At 43.9% G+C, this 17,837-nt stretch overlaps 3 protein-coding genes across 5 annotated transcripts in view; all 3 read right to left on the bottom strand.

Moving 5' to 3' along the window:
• Nucleotides 1-2,046: 2,046 nt before the first annotated feature.
• Nucleotides 2,047-7,563, bottom strand: LOC106888319 (arylamine N-acetyltransferase, pineal gland isozyme NAT-10). Its single transcript, XM_014942461.1, has 2 exons — nt 5,690-7,563; nt 2,047-3,235 (listed from the first exon to the last, which is right to left on the bottom strand). Exon 2 carries the CDS (start codon nt 3,228-3,230, stop codon nt 2,358-2,360), a length of 873 nt encoding a protein of 290 aa, XP_014797947.1. The 5' UTR covers nt 3,231-3,235; nt 5,690-7,563; the 3' UTR covers nt 2,047-2,357.
• Nucleotides 7,564-7,572: 9 nt separating this feature from the next.
• LOC106888318 (arylamine N-acetyltransferase, liver isozyme-like) lies at nt 7,573-11,356 on the bottom strand. The gene is made up of 2 exons (XM_014942460.1): nt 11,291-11,356; nt 7,573-8,502 (listed from the first exon to the last, which is right to left on the bottom strand). Exon 2 carries the CDS (start codon nt 8,495-8,497, stop codon nt 7,610-7,612), a length of 888 nt encoding a protein of 295 aa, XP_014797946.1. The 5' UTR covers nt 8,498-8,502; nt 11,291-11,356; the 3' UTR covers nt 7,573-7,609.
• Nucleotides 11,357-13,661: 2,305 nt separating this feature from the next.
• LOC106888089 (arylamine N-acetyltransferase, pineal gland isozyme NAT-3) overlaps nt 13,662-17,837 on the bottom strand; it is an 11,057-nt gene continuing 6,881 nt past the window's right edge. For all 3 annotated transcript variants that reach the window (XM_014942115.1, XM_014942114.1, XM_014942116.1), the window contains 2 exons: nt 17,367-17,556; nt 13,662-15,623 (listed from right to left, as the gene is read on the bottom strand). In XM_014942115.1, coding sequence (XP_014797601.1) covers nt 14,744-15,616 — 873 coding nt within the window. In that variant the 5' untranslated portion in view covers nt 15,617-15,623; nt 17,367-17,556 and the 3' untranslated portion in view covers nt 13,662-14,743. The remainder of the gene's footprint in view (nt 15,624-17,366; nt 17,557-17,837) is intronic.

Below are 17,837 nucleotides of genomic sequence, written 5' to 3'. Positions count from 1 at the left end.
CAGCTTTCGGGGAGCTTTAGTTAAACTGTGAAACTGTTCCTCAGCTGTAGGTGTTGGCATTTCTTCATGTGATTTTTATGTTGCACAGTGGGGACCTGGTTATAATTGTCACACGGAGAGGAAAAATCCCCCTCAGAGAGTGGTTATCAACAGATGGAGTCAGGGAGATGGTTGAAGCTTCAGCCCTGTAGATTTTTAGTAACTCAATAGTGGAAGAGGGGGTATCTGGGTTGAGTCCCATCATTGCAGGCACCGTTAAAAATGCTGATATGAGTCCATAGACCTCTACCCAAGAAACCTGAGCGATCACCTGGGAGCAACAGCAGGAACATCTCTGGAGAAGTATGGAGGCAAAATAACCAGGCTGTTAATGACTGCCCTCAAGGCAAGAGGCAACAGCAGCACCAGAAAATAACTGTAGTTCACTGCAGAGAGAAATATGGTTTGGTGACCTGGGTGAATGCAGGTGGGAATTTCTGTCAGCTAGGATGGAGGTGGTGAGTGTTTTGAAGCTCATAATGTTCCCTGGGGTCTCGGGGAACACCTCGGTTTGATCAATCATTTAGAAAGCGGTAAAAACCCTTAATGAGACCTTAGTTTGAGGGAATAATATGAACACAAATTAGACAACAAAGTCCTTGGTTACATTATTTATAGAAAAACTGTTTCCCACCTCAGTGAGATCTTTCAGTGTCCCCTATTGCCTCCCTCTTGGCTCTTGGTTCCTCACCCCGTGCAAGTATGCATGAACCCATGGCTGGTCAGCAGGGAGGAGCTGGGCCACCTCTTCAGTGATCACCTTCTTCCTCAGCCTTCCTCTTCTTCCAGGAACCTGTAGGAACTTACCATCTCCAACACTGCTGTCAAATTTGTTCGATACTGGCTTGTTTGGTTCAAAAGGTTTGTGGTGGGGAGGGTTGGGCAGCAGATCTATAGCGTGGCTGGACAGACCTCGTTTACTTCCCAAAGGGTGTGGGTAGGAGTCATGCAGTTGTGAGGGGGAGGCTGTATTTACAGCAACTCTATGATTTTATTCTCCTTTATTTATTTTCAGGTATACACTTACAGCATTTGTGAGATTCATGATCAGATGATGCCTTTGTGCAAAAAGATACACTATCAGTGGGAGGAATCAGCATTTGACCAATACTCAGGATTAGCGTAGATTGGGGAGAAAGGGTGTTTTTCAGTGTTACTGTTATTTTTTTGATGCATTTGAGAATGTTTCCCCTTTCTCAGCGGTTTCCTGGTTTGGGCTTTTTGAAAAAGTAAAAAATAAAAAACGGGGAACATGATTGTGAAATAATTCTAAAGAAAGGGACTCCTTTTGATTTGTTTGGAGTCTTGATTTTTTGCACTTTGATGCAGAAGAATGAACTTACTTGTGACACTAAAGCTCCTGTGCTAAGTGGTGCTCATTCAGGATAGCCATGTGGGCTCCCATATTTGCTATACACAAAGAGAGCAAAATTAAGGGTATAGTGGGGTTAGCTTCATTGTTCTACCTTTCTTATACAAATAACTAACAATGCTAAAACTACAACATTTCCACGTCTGTTCGCCTTTTGGGACGGAAGTAAATCTAAGCCAGTTGTGATGTTTAAGCACCACTCACCCTTTATAGGATGATTACTTGTCAGAAGAAGAGCTTGTAGGTATCTCCTTAGAGCCCATCAGCCTCAATATTGCTGCAATATATAGAGTTTTCATCACCGGAAAAATACGTTCATACCAAAAATTACTTTGGGCATTTTACTGTGGTAATGGCAAAAGGGGATGCACATGATGATAATTTTCATTTTGTACTGTTTTGTCTAAGGATGATGGTGAGAGAATTATGCCTCCTAATGCCCCTTTCAAAAATGACATTGTTTTACTTATATTGAAGGTAGAGAAATGAGATGAGCTGCGAGTGGTTAGATCCTGTGAAAAATGAAGTTTTAAATGTGTACTTCATTGTCTAAAGGCTCACAGATTACTCTCCTCCCTATAATAACCATAGAAAATGTGTTGGCAGCATATCACAATTAATAATCCGTACTGCTATTTATGTGCTATAGGCACTCCAAAATTCCCCAGACGTATTTATTACCCAAGTTTATAACCAGATTCAAATCAGATCCTACATTTGTGCCAAAAATTGAACTGCAGTCATCTCACAGCAAATAATTCTATCTACCTGACAGAAGAGTCTTAAATTTCTTGATTTTTTCCCAGAGTGAAATTCACTTTAATCTGGTACTAATGTATTTTTCCTTCAATCTCCTGCAAAAGAATCCCATAATCTTACAGTAGTGATTGTGCAGACTGGAAGGTACTGCACATACATAGCATTATTGTAGGTTTTTTCTGGCCATCTAGATTGTGTAAAATCCTTTGACGTTAATTGGGACAAGTTTTCTATCCAGGGTTATGTTGAATTTCTCTTTGAGGGTTTTTTCCACCTCTTCATCTTCCAGAGTTACGAATTCCACCAGATCCATATTTTCTTTGTAGTTGTATGTGGTCTCAGTGAGTGTCCACCCAATTAGCGCTCGAAAGCCATCGGTGGTCTGGAGAGTGCAGATGGACTTCTTTGTAAAGAGGGAATCGGGAGACGTCTGCAGGTAGGTGCACTGGAAACGGAAATCTTCCACTGTCCGTGGCTCAAGGCTGAACATATAAACTTTCCGACACTCTTTTTTCTCCAGAAGATCAGAATTGGAGAAATTTTGATTGGGGATGTATTGTTTCCGCCTCATTTTCTCAAGGTACCAGATGGCATTTTTTTCCGTGAAGCGAAAGACGCCGGGAGCTTGGGGCTGGTCTTTCCCTGACACGAGCTCCATCGGTTGCCACATCTGGTAGGATACACCAAAGCCTCCGTCAACAATATAGGCTTTGCCATCGATGACCACCTTTACAAGAAGGTGGGTCATGATGGTGGCGTAGGCGTTTTGGTGCGGGTTGAACACGTACGCTCCCAGAAAGCTGGCGTCGTACCCCAGGCATTTCAGGACCCAGCCCAACAGCTGGTTGTTCTCCATGCACCAGCCACCCCGCTTCCTCCGCACGATTTTGTTATAAACCTGCTCAAACTCCAAAGTAATTTTCTCCCCGCAATGGATGCTGAGGTTTTCGAAGGGAACAGCACGGATGTGGTGCTGGAATATGTCGGTGAGTGTTTCCAAATCTTGTTTTTCAAGGGAACCTTTATAGCCAGTTCTCGCAAAATACTCTTCAAGGTTCATGTCACCTGTAAAGGAAGGAATTGCATTTTGGTTTTGTTTCTTTACATCGATGATTTACGATGCTGTGAAAAACTGCCCGGGCTGCTGCCAGCAGAGATGCTTTAATCTACAGAACCTCATCAGAGCTGTTTTTAAAGGGAACAAGAATTCCTATTAAACGGTTCCCAGAGCAAAGGAGGGCAGTGCAGATGAGGGTTTGCTTTTTGCCTTGAGGGTGATCCCTGTGGCAAAGACCTGATGCTGTTTCAGCTTGAGATGGTGGGGCTGCAAAACAGGGATTTGCTGAATGTGCGCTGTGCCAGCGGGGTTAAGAGGAAAGGTAAGGTCACGCCATGGGATCATGAAAACTGGTCTGAACCCAGTGTTGAGTGAAGGGGGTGTCGGAAGGGGAGGCAGTGTCATCTGTCAGTAAGAGGGAGAATAATTTGAGCCAGGGTTCACGTGGTCATTTCACGAGTCTGCCACTGCTCTAGGTGACGGTCAATGAATTGCTCAGTGGGTACACACCGCTCTTTCGCCACTTAGAAAAAGCGAGCGTGATACTCCCTGCACATTTTGTAAAGTGTCAAGTTTTATTCAGATAATTATAACTGAAAAAAAACCTCTGACCTTTGCAAGAGTCACAGACCACAGAGTCTCTTGTCCGCTCCCAGTGTTGCACAAAGTCATTTTGGTGTCGGAATAATGAATCTGAATGGAGACGAGTGACCTAAAGTACAAAGAGCTCATCTCCATTCCCCACGTCTCGCAGGGTGCCCCATAAATGGACAGGGGCTACTTCAGAGCTCTCTAGTCCTGGCCTTTCTCAAACCTCACTTTATTCCTTCCAGAGGAGGAGTGACTGCGAATTACTGAAGCCTCATACAGCACATCCCTGGTCTGTCCTGCCTCCAGCTGTGCCCAGGTAGGACTCCTTGTGAACAAGGTTGCTGGATGAGGAACTACTCAGCTTATTTTCTACCTTCTAATTCTGTGGAAAGTCACCTATGGTCACCTGGCTTTGGCAATGGCCCATCACAGTCTGCTGGCCACCACTACGAGCTGGATGCTCTGTAGGTATCTGATGATAGATACTGGCTGTAAAACACACTGTAGATCATTTGCTTGGGTATGGAGCCAGGCACAAATTCTTTTGAAGGCTTGAACCTTTGCGAAGAAAGCACCAAGCATTTCAGCAGCCTAGAGTTACTGCAAATATTTAGCTTCTTGACAGCCCACAAAGCTGCTTGGAAATCTTTTGTGCATACACTAAGCTGAGGTTTAGACACTTAATATTAGTGACTCAGGAAGACTATTGTGTTCAGATAAATTCAGTGGGGAAGTGTTGAATGTTTACTGCAAACCAGAATTTCTCAAGATGATTTTCAGTGACAGATTCGTGATGTGCATATGCATGGTATAGAAGCAGCTGTCCAAAGTAAAAACGGAGGGCTCCATCAAAAACTGTGTGTTATCTTCTACAGAGAGGAATTTAGCTTCCAGTGATATTTAAGTGCATTGTTGGGGGATATTCTCAATGTAATATTTGTTAAGTAGAACATAAGACTACTGCCAGTTTTTTCTTTTGATTTGCAGAATCCATGTCTATCGGATCCTACCCGCTCAAATTTGGAATGCTAAATAGTTCACACCAGCATAAAGCTGGTTCTCAAGTTTATATTATTCGTAATTTCTCCCTGCAGCTCCATAATATGATTGATCAGCGTTAGATCTTGACTGTAGGAAATGAAAGGTACAGTTCTTCTGAATTGTGAACAGATCAGATGAAAAGCTAATACTGAAAAGGTAGTCCCACAAATGTGGCTATGATTTACTCAGAGAAAAACATCAGCAGATAAACTTTAAAGAACTATTTCTAAATGTGCACATGAAGGTGTCCATGCAAAAATATTCCTTACCCGTACTATACACACTATCAGAAATTCCACTGTTAAAATACATTATTTGTCCACTTTTATCCTAATATGTCAGCACATGGACTTTTTGGGGTACATGAACCATAGTTTTTAATTTCATTTTTTTTAAGTTGTTTTTAAAGAACTATAATTTTATTCCCATAAAGCAGAATCTATTGATTATTAGATTGCCTTTTTGCTTACTTTGCCTTTGCAATATTTTTAAATAGAATTAAAAATCTAAAAGAATAACTTTCAACAAGAGGTTGTAGTTCTAAATTTGTATATACCATTGTATCTAAACAAACGCATCTCTCTCATAGTCAAGAGACTCTCCGCCTGAGGAGCAGAAAGACAGAAGGACTGAGATTGCAGTATCATTGCTTTGTCCTCTTTAAGAGCCCATGTTTAGCAGGTGATATTTTAGCTCCATATCCACACATTTTTATAACATTTTTCCTGAAGAGAATACTGCTTATGTCACTGCCCGTGACCTTTACCATCATAAATAAACCAAGCTTGTTGTTTGGGGGTTTGGGAGGTTTTTTAAGAAAATAAACTTACCTCTTAAAATAGCCTTATTTATTTATTGATGTATTCAGCTTCTGGGTTGTTTATTACTGAGGCAGCAGTCGGTAAAGCCAGGAGTGGATACAAATTGCGAGGGTTGGCTTCCTCTTAAAGGTCTGCTGGCTCTTACTCCTGAATCTTAAATGCAGAGAAGGGGCAGAGTCCACCCAAAATGAATGCACATTTCTGGACTTCAGTGATCCATGGGCAAATTAAACTTTGTTTCTTCTCTATTAGTAGATGTTTCTGTTTTCCCCTGGTTGAGGCCGGACTGAACTTGTTTTCCATGTAAAATAATTACAGTAGACAGTCACAAATGGCTCTGTAATTTTTTTAAATTAAATTATTGTTATTTTGAAAGCCAGCACCTTGCAGGGGAGGATAGTCATCTGCTTCCTTGTGGGTGCACTGAATTGCCAAGGTGTTGCAGGCTGCGTTTTCTCAGGCTCCGCAGATGCACAAAATGACCCTTCTTTGCCCACAAAGGAACTTCGATCTGCTCAAAGCTTCCACTGCAGCAGGTGGTTGTTTTGGAGCTGCCACACCGAACAAATGCAATGGCACATATTTATTTGCACAAAGGAATGCATTTCCTCTCTAAAACTTGGCCTTCTGCATCTTCAAAGTATTGTAGGGCTGTTCACTTAATTCTCTCCCTGTCAAGCATGTCCCCTCTTCCTTTGATGGAGGTGGAACGTCGGAGGCCCCTTTTGGGAAGGCAAAGAGCCATTAGGCTGCATCTGGGAAAGCACCTGAGTTTTAGGCACAGCAGGTGCCCCATGAGTCTGTGTGATGGAATAATACAAACGTCAAAGTCTTTTCCTTGGCTGAGGATCGATGCTCTTCTGTCGCCTTCTTTCATGTCAAATCCTGTACAGTACCTGCCACAGGTATCATAAAGGTAAAAGGCTTTTGTATTATGTATAACTCGCTGTGAAACCACACTGGTGGCATGTCCTAACTTCCCAGTGGTTTCTTGTGCATCTGCAGTATTACTTATTTAAGGTACCTTTTGTGCAGAGAAGGTATTTTTTATTTATTACTGTTTGTAATAAATATGAAGAGTTTTATCTATGACACTCTTGTGACATCGCAGGAAGGTTAGATCCCAAAAATTTAGACTTCAGTTTGCAAAGATTGATCTAACTTTGATTGTTTCTATTTTTGATACCAAAGGCCTCATTTTTAAGAACCGTTGAATCATCTCAGCTTCTATTGATTTTGTTTCAATGTTAGAGACACAGAAAAATCAGATTCAGAAAAATTGGACACTCAAAATTACAGAGCTTTGGGATTTTTTAAGTGCCCTTACATAAATAGCTCACTTTAAGTCAATTTCTCGTAAGGGAATAGGGCTCAAGTCTTTCAACTTATTTCACCATAAGCTAATCAGCACCTAATAGTGGCTTGTTTTGATAAAGTCTTTACATATTTTTTTTTATGAGGTCTTTGAAAGCCAAATTCAGCTCAACTTTCTATTTCAGACTGTTAAAGGAAGTGAATAATTTGTAAAGCTCTGTAGAGAAGAAGATTGGAAATAATACCTAAAAAGGTTAGAGGTCTTTTGTGTAAAATGGTAATACAGCTTCTCCTTCTGTATCATTTTGGTCTCCTTTGCCACAAAATATAGCTGATATAAAACAAGATCCAGAGAGGTGGAACAAAATGTTATGGAGTCAAAAAGCAATTTCCATACAAGCAAATTAGAGGTAGTAAGATGTCTCAGTTTCTAAAGGAGAAGCTCAAGAAAAATCATACAGTCAGTATATGCAATTAATTAGCAGTGTACTTGAATTTACCAAGCTTTGTGTTTAGCTCACTAGCTCAACTTTAGAATCACATTAGTGCTGTTAATGTTAATTTTAGAACTTTTCATATTGGATATTTAAAGAGCCATCTAGCACAGCATTAGAATTACATTGTATCCACTATATTAGGTGGCAAGCCGCGAATGTTTATTGGTACGAGTTTGTTCTCCAGCACTATATTGAATTTGTCCTTCAGCGTCTCCTCAACCTCTTCATCTGTAAGAGTTGTGATCTGTATCAGGTCCACATCCTCCGTGTAATTATACTTCACTTTAGTGAAGGTCCATCCAACTAAGGCATAAAGCCCTTCGGTGGTCTGGAGAGTGCAGATGGACTTCTTCCGAAGTAAGTTATCTGGAGACACTTGTAGGTATGTGTTTAGCTCCTGAAAGTCATTTATACATCGTGGCTCAAGAGTGAATGTATATATTTTTCTTATATTCCCCAGTTCTGGAGTATCAGTGGGAGGGACGCTTTCCTCAGGAATATAATGCTTCCTTTTGACTTTCTCAAAGTACCAAGTGCCATTGTCTTCCATGAAGCGGAAGATGCCAGGGGTCTGGGGTTGATCCTTCCCAGAAATCAGCATCAGTGGCTGCCACGCCTGGTAGGCACCGCCAAAACCAGCATCTGCTATGTAGGAATTCCCCTCAATCACCACCTTCAGTAGGATGTGATTTATCTCAGCAGTGTATGCCTTCTTTGCTGGGTCGTAACTATTTCCTCCAAGAATACAGACATCATACCCTAGTTCTTGCAAGGCCCAAAATAAAAGGTGGTTGCTTTCCAGGCACCATCCACCACGTTTCTTTCTCACAATCTTATTGTAAGTAGATTGTAGATCCAGTTCGATGGTCTCCCCGCAATGCAGGCTTAGGTTTTCAAAAGGGATTGCCCGGATGTGGTGCTGGAAGATGACTGTTAAGGTTTGCAAGTCTGCATCCTTATGGGACTGGTTGTAAGAAATTCTTGCCAAATACTCTTGAATGTTCATTTTACCTGTATGAGCGGGAAAAAAAAAAAAAAGAGTTACTGTTGTGTGGCTGTTGAGGGGTTCACTCCTATTTCTGTAGCACAGGGTAACCAGCCTGCAAACGTAGCCAAGGCCATTTTTGAACCTGTGCCCAGGATAAGAGATGAATACAGGCTAGATCTGCCTGTGTCATTGATACTTCTTAAAAAGGAGATGAGGACAGCAGCAGGTGACAATCATGCTCTCTCTCTCAGATGTTGCCTTCAAGCCAGGTGGATGTCTTTCCTATGGGAGGACAAAGCACGTGGCACAACTGCACCTCTGGCCCCTGCATGAGGATTCCATGTGACAAAAAATTTATAAAACTGAAAACCAGCGGGTTTTCAGAAAAGCTGCTAGACCATACCAGCATAAAAGTCACGGAAATTTCTTACTGTTTGTTTTACCCTAACAGGTAAGCAATTCTTTATTTATCCCACAGGTAATTTAACAGGAAGGTTTTACATTCAAGGCTTCAGCTAACTGGGATTAACATCTCAGTGTGTCACCATTTTAGACAGGCTTCCATGTGAAGTAGATTGTTGTTTTCTTAATCTCTTTACTTCCCCTGTGGAGTTCAGACACAGCTTTGACCCTGACTGCTGAAAGGAAGGAGCAGTTAGTGTTTCTAAGCTAAGGGTCAGAGGAATTGGTAATTACTAGGAATACATGCAAGGCGTATTCATCAGCTTTTGATTTCTTTTACCATCTTTTACAATCCAAAAGCCTTAGTTTCAGCTCAAATTATTGGATATATTTTGCATCTTCATGTCTCTGATCCCCTTTCCTTTCATTAGCAGAAAGAAACTGTCATTGGTACTGGTTGTGTGGCCAAGATGCAAAAGGTTCTCTGTAACACTTCTAATCCTCTGACTCATCTGGTATCTGCAAGTATTTCTTTTGCTTTTAATTTATATTTAATTTGGCTTTTTTCGATGCAAAGATATTTGTTTTCCAGAATGATTCACAATCTGCTAAGGACTAGATCAATTTTCAAAAGGCCTGAGGATTTCTTGCTCTTTGAAATTGGTCGCACGTTCCCTGGGAGGATTTTTCCAAAAATCATTTGATGTAGATGAGAGGGGAGAGGTTACCTTCCAGTGACTATTCGCGGCTTTGGTCCTACTGCTCCCCTAGGAGTGACCAGCAGTTTGACCTGATGTGCTCAGGGGAGTGCTGGGAGCTTTTGAAAATCCCACCTCAAGTACATAGGTGGGAATACCCTTGCTCCAGCAGGTAAACCCGTCAGATGACCTAAGACTTTAGCTTCAGTTTTGATGTCAGCAGCACAACTCACTTGACTTAGTTGTACTGCTCCTGATCTGCACTGATACCAGGATTCAGACTGGCTGATGCAAAAGCACAGGAAAATAGAATAAATTCCCCATAAGGGAATAAGAAATACACATTTTCACTTCAAAGGACCCAAAGAGGCTACATGAAAAAACAGTAATGTGTCTTTGATACTGCATTTTATGTTTTTTTTCCATCCCTTTTTTAGGACAAGGGCACTCATCTCTGATAGGATCTCCTTGGAAACGCTGGTTGTAGAAAGCCATTGTCTCCCCAACAGACAGAGCATGTGTGCACTGGCCAGCTCATCCTGTGGTCCTCTGCCTCCTTTTTTCTTTCTATTCCCACTTTTAGCCATTTTGCATGGCCAGATAGAAACGTATTTTCCCCGTGATGGTGTCAAGCTGAACCTCTGTGATCAGGAGGGGCCCAAGCAAGTCCTTTAGCCTGGTGAGTCTGATACACTTGAAATTTGCTTTCAAGCAAAAACCCATCTGGGCCAGCAGCACAAGACCCTATAACCTGTCTCCTGGGTCTGGGTGTCCCCATTACCCTGGCAAGAGTGCAACATATAACCAGCTCCCCTCTTCCAGCCATGAGCATCCTCCCCATCAAGACCCTCCACGGGGTGCTGGCAATGAGGCTTTGGGAAAACGTATTTTGGGAAATTCCCAGCCCTTGCCTCAGTTTCCCAAGTTGCCCTTTCTGTGGCCTCATCAATTTAAAGCCTGTATAGTAGAGACATCCTCGTGGTGGCTGAGAAAATGGGCCCTGATCTCAAAGAATACTTAAAGAGGTTTAAGTATAAAAAAGCTGCAGTACAAAATCAGTGGCGTTGGGGAGCATTCGTGTAACCCAGTGTTCCCTCCCTCGCATTCCCGGAGGCAGCTTTTCTTCTTGGCACAACCCTTCCCACCGCGCGAGGGATGGGGCTGTAGCAGCGAGCAAGCCCTCGCCCAGGGACACTTTGCCTTCCAAAACTGGGTGGCCAAATATCTTAAGCCTGAGTCCAGCTCTCAGCCTTGGGTTACTTTTTCCTCCCGCGGCAGCCGTGTGGTGGGTGGTGAGATTCAGACATTAGTTCTGCCTGTCTGCAAGCGTCCCTGGGGACCGCTGTGTCCTTTCATAATTAGGCTGAATAGCTCTTCTCTGCTGAAATTCATGAGAGGCTTCCAAGGTTGGATCCTCTTGCACATGCCTATACCATTCCTTTGGTTTTAAGCTACTTTGCAAGTCAGGAGCTGGGGTTTTCATCCACCCTGGCTCAGCAGAAAGGGGTTAGTTTAAGTCTCGATCTTTGTACTTGGACAACGTCCTTGCAATGCAACGCACGCCGTCAGCCGGGGGGTTGCTGTGATTTATACTTTGCTAATATGCCTACAGTGCAAAGCACACGGTATGCAGACACACGGGGGGGGCTTCTCCAAGCAGGCTGACCCGCAGCTGCAGGATGAAGTTAAAGATCAGACACTCAGCACTTACCTCTCAGCCAGCGAGCTCGGGCTTTCCGCTCGGGTTTGCTCCAAAGCTCCCAGGAAGGGCTGCACTGAACTGCTGCCCTTAAAGGTCCAGGCTGCCTTTGCCCCCTGGCAGGGACAGCGTAATCCTCCAGCAGAGCAGGAAAAGAGGGGAGAGAGTTTCTTCTTTTATAATATAATATAATTAATATAATATAATATAATATAATATATTCTGATGGTTTTATTTGTTTATTCGTGTCAACATATGAATGAAAGCCCTGTCATGCCATTCATTGTGTTAGGTGCTGTACAGGGAGCCTGCAAATTATCCAGTCCCCAAATTGCTTACAGTACTGAGTAGATTTTAATCCCTCATTGAGAACTGAAACTCTCCAGGAATGCAGAGGAGAAATGCAATATTGGGAGTTCAAGCAACTCGTGCAGGTGGTTATAACCCCATCCTCAACCCCAGACCACCCTGATGCTTCGGTCGCTGGGGCACCTGGATGGTTGCACCCATACTGAAGCAGCAAAGCAATAGGGCAACATTTGATATGGATTTTATGTTTGTGACAGTCATATGGCCTTGGATCCCTGTAGGAAACCACTTAGGATAGAGAGATAGTAATCCAAGCCAAGAAGTCACTGATTTATTCGTGGGGGCTGGCGACTATTGAATTAATCACACTGCACTGAGCTGTTCTTCGTGGCTGATACCAGACCCCCAAAGCAGCAAGGTCAGCTTTGCAAAGCCATTTAGCTGTCTAATCCCCTTGGGTTGAGAGAGAAACCCTGTCCTTCGGCAGCGAGGGTGCTGCTCCCAGAGAACGCTGCGCTCCCCGAGCCTGCTGTGCCTTTAAGGGTTTGCCTCCAAAGTGAGCGATAAGGAAAAAGCAAACTAGTGCAATCCGAGATGAACAGCCTCTCTTTTATCCCCTTCCAACAGAGAGCTTCATTTGATTGCTCAGCAGTGAAATCTGCTCCCGTGGGTGGGCTGAGCAGGAGGGCCAGAAGCGCTGAGCTCTGTGCCACAGGGAGGGCAGCAGCCGATGGGGCACACGCTGGAGGAGAGGAGTCAGCTGAAAGGAAAGTGGGTTTTCCTGTCATGGCTTGCCCTTTGCACGCCAAATCTCCAGGGTAATGGGGCACACTGGGCTCCCCAGTTCAAGACGGACAGGGAACTGCTGGAGAGGAGACAGCAGAGGGCTACAAAGATGATGAGGGACCTGGAGCATCTCCCTTATGAGGATTGGCTGAGGGACTTGGGCTTTTTTAGTCTGGAGAAGAGAATGCTGAGGGGGGATCTGATCAATGCTTATAAATACTTAAAGGATGGGTGTCAAGAGGATGGAGCCAGCCTTTTTTCAGTGGTGCCCAGTGACAGGACAAGAGGTAATGGGCACAAACTTGAATGTAAGAAGTTCCACCTAAACGTAAGGAGGAACTTCTTTCCTGTGAGGGTGGCAGAGCCCGGGAACAGACTCCCCAGAAAAGTGGTGGTCTCCTTCTCTGGAGACATTCAAAATCCACCTGGACATGTTCCTATGCAACCTGCTCTGGGTGGACCTGCTTTGGCAGGAGGGTTGGACTAGATGGTTTCCAGAGGTCCTTCCAACCCCATGTGATTCTGTGATAATGCCCTGCTCCTTCACCTGAGCCTATGAAACTGTCCAAAGCACAAGAAACACCCAGGCATGGGGAGAGGAACGAGCCAAGCTCTTTCTAAGTGTTTCCCGTGTTTGTTCCCATAAATGGTGGAGCTTGTTGGCTCTGCCATGGCCCTTCTCCCACCCCTCACCTCTGTGAGAGCTGGCTGAGCTTTTACCTCTGTCCCGATGCTCTGCCCCAGCTGCCAGGCTGCTGCAAGGATAAACCCACCAAGTTTGGCTCCTTCAGCTCTTCCACTGACCCAGGGACCAAAGAAGGCTAGAGCTTGCAAACAAGCCAGATCCCGGGACAGTTTCTTCTGACCATCTGTGTTCCAACTTGCTGGGCCACACTTTAAGAAGCCCCTTTTTCTTCTGTAAGCCACCACAGGGGCAGTCGTTAATGTTTCATTTCCCTATAGGATGGAGGAACCTCATGTGCTCTAAGGGACTATTGCACACGTGCAGCCAAGCACATGCAGATGCATTTGACAGGGATTTGGGAAACTCCCTGTGTCTCTTGTGAACCTGCAGAATAGCTTTTATTAACTGTAAATTGCTAGTTATAGAAAGCTGCACACATATTGCATAACAAATAAAAAAGGGACAGTGAGTTATTGCATTTTTAAAAGCCTTAGCTGCAAAATATTAGCACGTGCAAATAATCAGGAAAACTGCAGTGATTAAGGAATTTTTTTACTTTGGGAATACATGCTGTAATTTGGGGAAAAAACAGCTGAATACTGCTTTATAATTCTTGATTTTTTTTTATTTAATTGTAATTCATTTATATAATTTACTTAATTATAAGTGCATAGTTGTAATACTTCCACGATTTGTACATAAAGGAACATCAAGCATCATCTCGAAGGGCAAAGTGATTACATTTGAGTAATTTCTCGTACTAAAAATCTTAGCCTTTAGGTATTCCTCGTTTCTCCTTATATCAATGTAATTAGTGTCACTGCAAACACCTCCTCAGTAGTACAGATATGTTTCAGAAAAATAACTCTGCACATGTGTTTCAGTTCTGCCATGATAATTGATGGGCAATAACACTTGGAGTCGAGTCTGGCAAGAGGAGTGTGTATTCCCAGCTGTCCCCTGCTGGATGGGAGCAAGCAAAATGGATGGGAGATGCTTTCAGTTCAAAGAAATACTGCTGTTTGGTTATGTCACTGAGAGAAGATGAGTCACATAAAGTCTGAAAAAAAAAAAGACAGAATTGTCCACTAATATTTCTCATCATGAGTTTTAGTCCATAAATAGCCCATGGGTAAGTATTCGCACAGTGTGGCGCAAGGGTGGGACTGTCCGACTGCCGCCTGAGAGGGTGTTATGAATGTAAGAACAAAAAGGCTTATAACTTAACTGTAGAAAACTGGGCACTGGATCTCTTTGTTTTTCTGACTATTAAATTCCCAAAATAACACGGTATTCATTTAAGAGGTGGGTATGGTTTTTCCCAGGTGGCAGAGCAAAGTAATAAAGAAAGAGACTTACATCTCCATCGCTCTGCTCTGCTCTGGGTGTATTTGGAAATGCTTTTAAGAGATGAAAGGAGTAGGGAATGGGCAGAGTCTGCTTCCAGCCAAGCACAGACAGAAGGGCAGTGATTTGATTGAGCTAGGAAGAAATTATTTGTACCCAAACCAAAAAGAGGTGCAGGAGCAGTTGTGAAAATCAATTTCTTTGCCAGATTCATGCTAATGTGTTCTGCCTTACACCGATGTAGATGGAAAAGAAAGCTTAACCTTTAGATGCTTGTCAGAAATAGGGGAAGGATTGCGTGTAATGACACTGGATTGAATTATAATTCAGGCAGTGAGTTAAAACAGAGACAACCTGCTTTTATTGATGGGTACAAATTTCTTGTCTAGTGTTATATTGAATTTCTCTTTCAGTGTTTCCTCCATTTCTTCGTCTGCAAGGATTCTGATGTCTACCAGATCCATATTATCCTTATAATTGTACTTTATCTCGGTGAGTTTCCACCCCACCAGGGCCCGGACACCGTCGGGGGTCTGCAGGCTGCACATGGACTTTGTCACAAACAGCGAGTCGGGCGCTGTCTGGAGGTGGGTGTTGGGGGCTCTGAACTCCTCGATGTCTCGTGGCTGAAGGGTGAAGAGATAAACCCGACGGCAAACTTCTTTTTCCACGTTGTGGGAAGTGGAGACGCTTTGGTCAGGAACCCACTGCTTCCTTTTCACCTTCTCGAGGTACCAGACCCCGTTCTCTTCCAGCAAGCGAAAGACCCCAGGGGTCTGGGGCTGGTCTGTCCCCGCAACCAGCTCCAGTGGCTGCCATAACTGGTAGACCATCCCAAACCCACCGTCCACAATGTAGGATTTGTTGTCAAGCACCACTTTCAGCAGCAGATGATCGATTTCCTCTGCATACGCGTCGTACTCCGGGACGTAAACTTTTGATCCCAGGAGGGTGACGTTGTAGCCGAGGGTTTTCAGGACCCAGGATAAAATGTAGTTGTTTTCCATGCACCAGCCCCCGCGTTTCTTCTTCACTATCTTGTTGTAAGTCGCTTCCAGGTCCAGCTCAATGATTTCCCCACAGTGGATGCTGAGGTTTTCAAAAGGGACCGCTCGGATGTGGTGCTGGAATATATCCGTCAAGGTAGCCAGGTCTGGCTTATCGTAGGAGCCCCGGTAAGAAATTCTGGCAAAATACTCCTTGATGTCCATGCTGCCTCTGAGAGAAGGGTGAAAAAAATAATAGGTTGTGTCAGAAATGACAGAGGGATCTTCCCCATCCCTTTTAAGGGACACTCATCAGTATGGGAAGCCTGCTCGGGAGAGGAGTGGGATTTGAGTAATGGCCCTATCAAAGGCAGCTGAGTGGGAGTATTAGCGCTGAGGGAAGCCAATGGGACACTGCTGATGAGCACAAATGTTATTTTTAATTGTTTCTTTTACAGCTGTGAGGAGAAGTTCCAGCTGTGCTAAGCACATTTCAGCAGAGAGTTCCTGCCCAGCAAAGCTACAAATCTCTATAGGAAGGAACAAAAACAGTAGCAGCACCGTTTCCCCGCTAGAAATTATAGGAACTGAGACTCGCCAGATCTGAGCTGCTTTACTCATGGTTTGACTCAGCAAAGCAGAAGCAGGGAAATAAACCCTCCCAACTCTTACAGAACAATCCAGAACCTCCGCTGCAACCAAAACTGAAATAAATTTGCCCTGCTGTGATATTTCTTTCATTATTTAGGCAGCCAGCAGCAGGAAGGAGTCAAGGTTTGGGGCAAAACTACATGTTTTCAGGGGGCTTCACGTTTTCTGTCATCATTTTTTTGGGGATGCATTTGCTCCTTCAATGTGTAGTGTCCCCAGCGGCAGGTAGCTGTCCCTGGAGAAGGGACCAGCCATCACCCTCCTCATCCCAGCCGTGGCAGAAGGGCTCAGCAGAATCTGTGTTTCACAAGCACGGGGTTGGAAAGCAGCCTGAGCCCTCCCAGCCCTTGATGGTGAGCAAACAAGAAAGGGATTTTGATGTAGCCAAGAACTTCCGTTATTCCTCCCCAGGCACCACTGCATTTCTGAGAACAGAGTGATGTTGTTCAGATTTTTGACCCAAGAGGCCCCAAAATGTTCTAAAGTTCTTGTGTATGATTCTTAAGGAAAAATCCTAAGAAAAAAGCCAACTGTTCCAATGGGATTAAGTTCTCAATCTGATGATTCTACAGGAATTTTGGAAAGATACTTTCAGTATATAAACAAAGCAAGGAAAATGACACATTTCCATGTGGCAAAATATCCTGGCAGAAGCAGAGAGTGTCCTGGTTTGGCTTCCCACAATTCCTAACCTTTAGGATAGCAGTGTTACAGAAATCTGTAACTCTTGCATCACGGCCACCACCACGTCTCCGACATCCAAAAAGCAGGCCTGAATGGTCCACCATCAGGTTAAGGGCATTGGAGGATTATTCGGGGGATTCTCTTTTTTCAGCTTTTGGCTCCTTCCCAAGCTTTTCCCCAAAGCCCCAGAACTACAACTCTGTTCATTTTTGAAAACTTGGCAGAAGCTTTGTTTTTGCCACGTGAATTTTAACCCAGCATCACCGGTGAGCAATGAGCGCTTCTTCCCCTTCGTGCTCCCTTCCTTTCACTTTGCCACAAACGCATGAGGTAACTTTTACTTAAAGGGAAAATGTTAGTGGGGGGTTTTTCTGCCTGTCCATCCATCTCTTGTGGGTGTTTGTAAGTCCCTTGCAACTGTGGTATCTGAAATAAGTCAGATGGCACGAATGCCCAATCTGCTTGAGGCTGATAACTGAGTAAATAAACCAGCGTGTCTGTTACACCGAGCGGCTGAGCAACCCCTGCTCTGCTCTTACACCATTTTCTGCTGTGTTTTGTCTTCAAACAGATTTAACTTCCTGGTTCAGGAGCGCTCAGCTATCAAGATTCAGGGTTTAAAAAAAAAAAAGAGGCTTACCTGGAAAATCAGTTCAACTGCCAGTGTGTCTCCAGGGCTTGGGGGAGATGGTTTTAGGATTGAGCAAGTGGTGTGGCTGGCTGTCCTTCACCTAGCACAGGCAGGGCTCGAGGACTGTTCTCCTGCTCTTCTTCAGGGGAATGTCTTTTCTCTGAACTTGCTTTCGCCCGCCTCTGTCAGATTGCAAAAGCTGGGGAGGAAAAAAAAATAAATATTAAAAAAAAAAAAAAAAAAAAAAAAAAAATAAGGCAAAGAAATCCCATCCATCCCTTTGCCTTTCCTTGGGCCAACCCTTGCCAGTTGTTGATCTGCTGTTGCCCTGATCTTTGAGGGAGCGGGACCGGTGACCTCCTGCTCTCCCTTCTTTCACAGTAGGAGCAGAAAACCACACGTAGTGCTTTAGCAGGGTTGGAGATTGAAACAAGCGACCAATACGACTCATAGTTCCACTTCGTATGTGCTTTTTTATTA

This window comes from Calidris pugnax, unplaced genomic scaffold (genome assembly GCF_001431845.1).
Source record: "Calidris pugnax isolate Ruff unplaced genomic scaffold, ASM143184v1 scaffold28, whole genome shotgun sequence".
In the NCBI taxonomy this organism is placed as follows: domain Eukaryota; kingdom Metazoa; phylum Chordata; class Aves; order Charadriiformes; family Scolopacidae; genus Calidris; species Calidris pugnax.
This window is presented reverse-complemented; position numbering and strand designations above follow the sequence as displayed.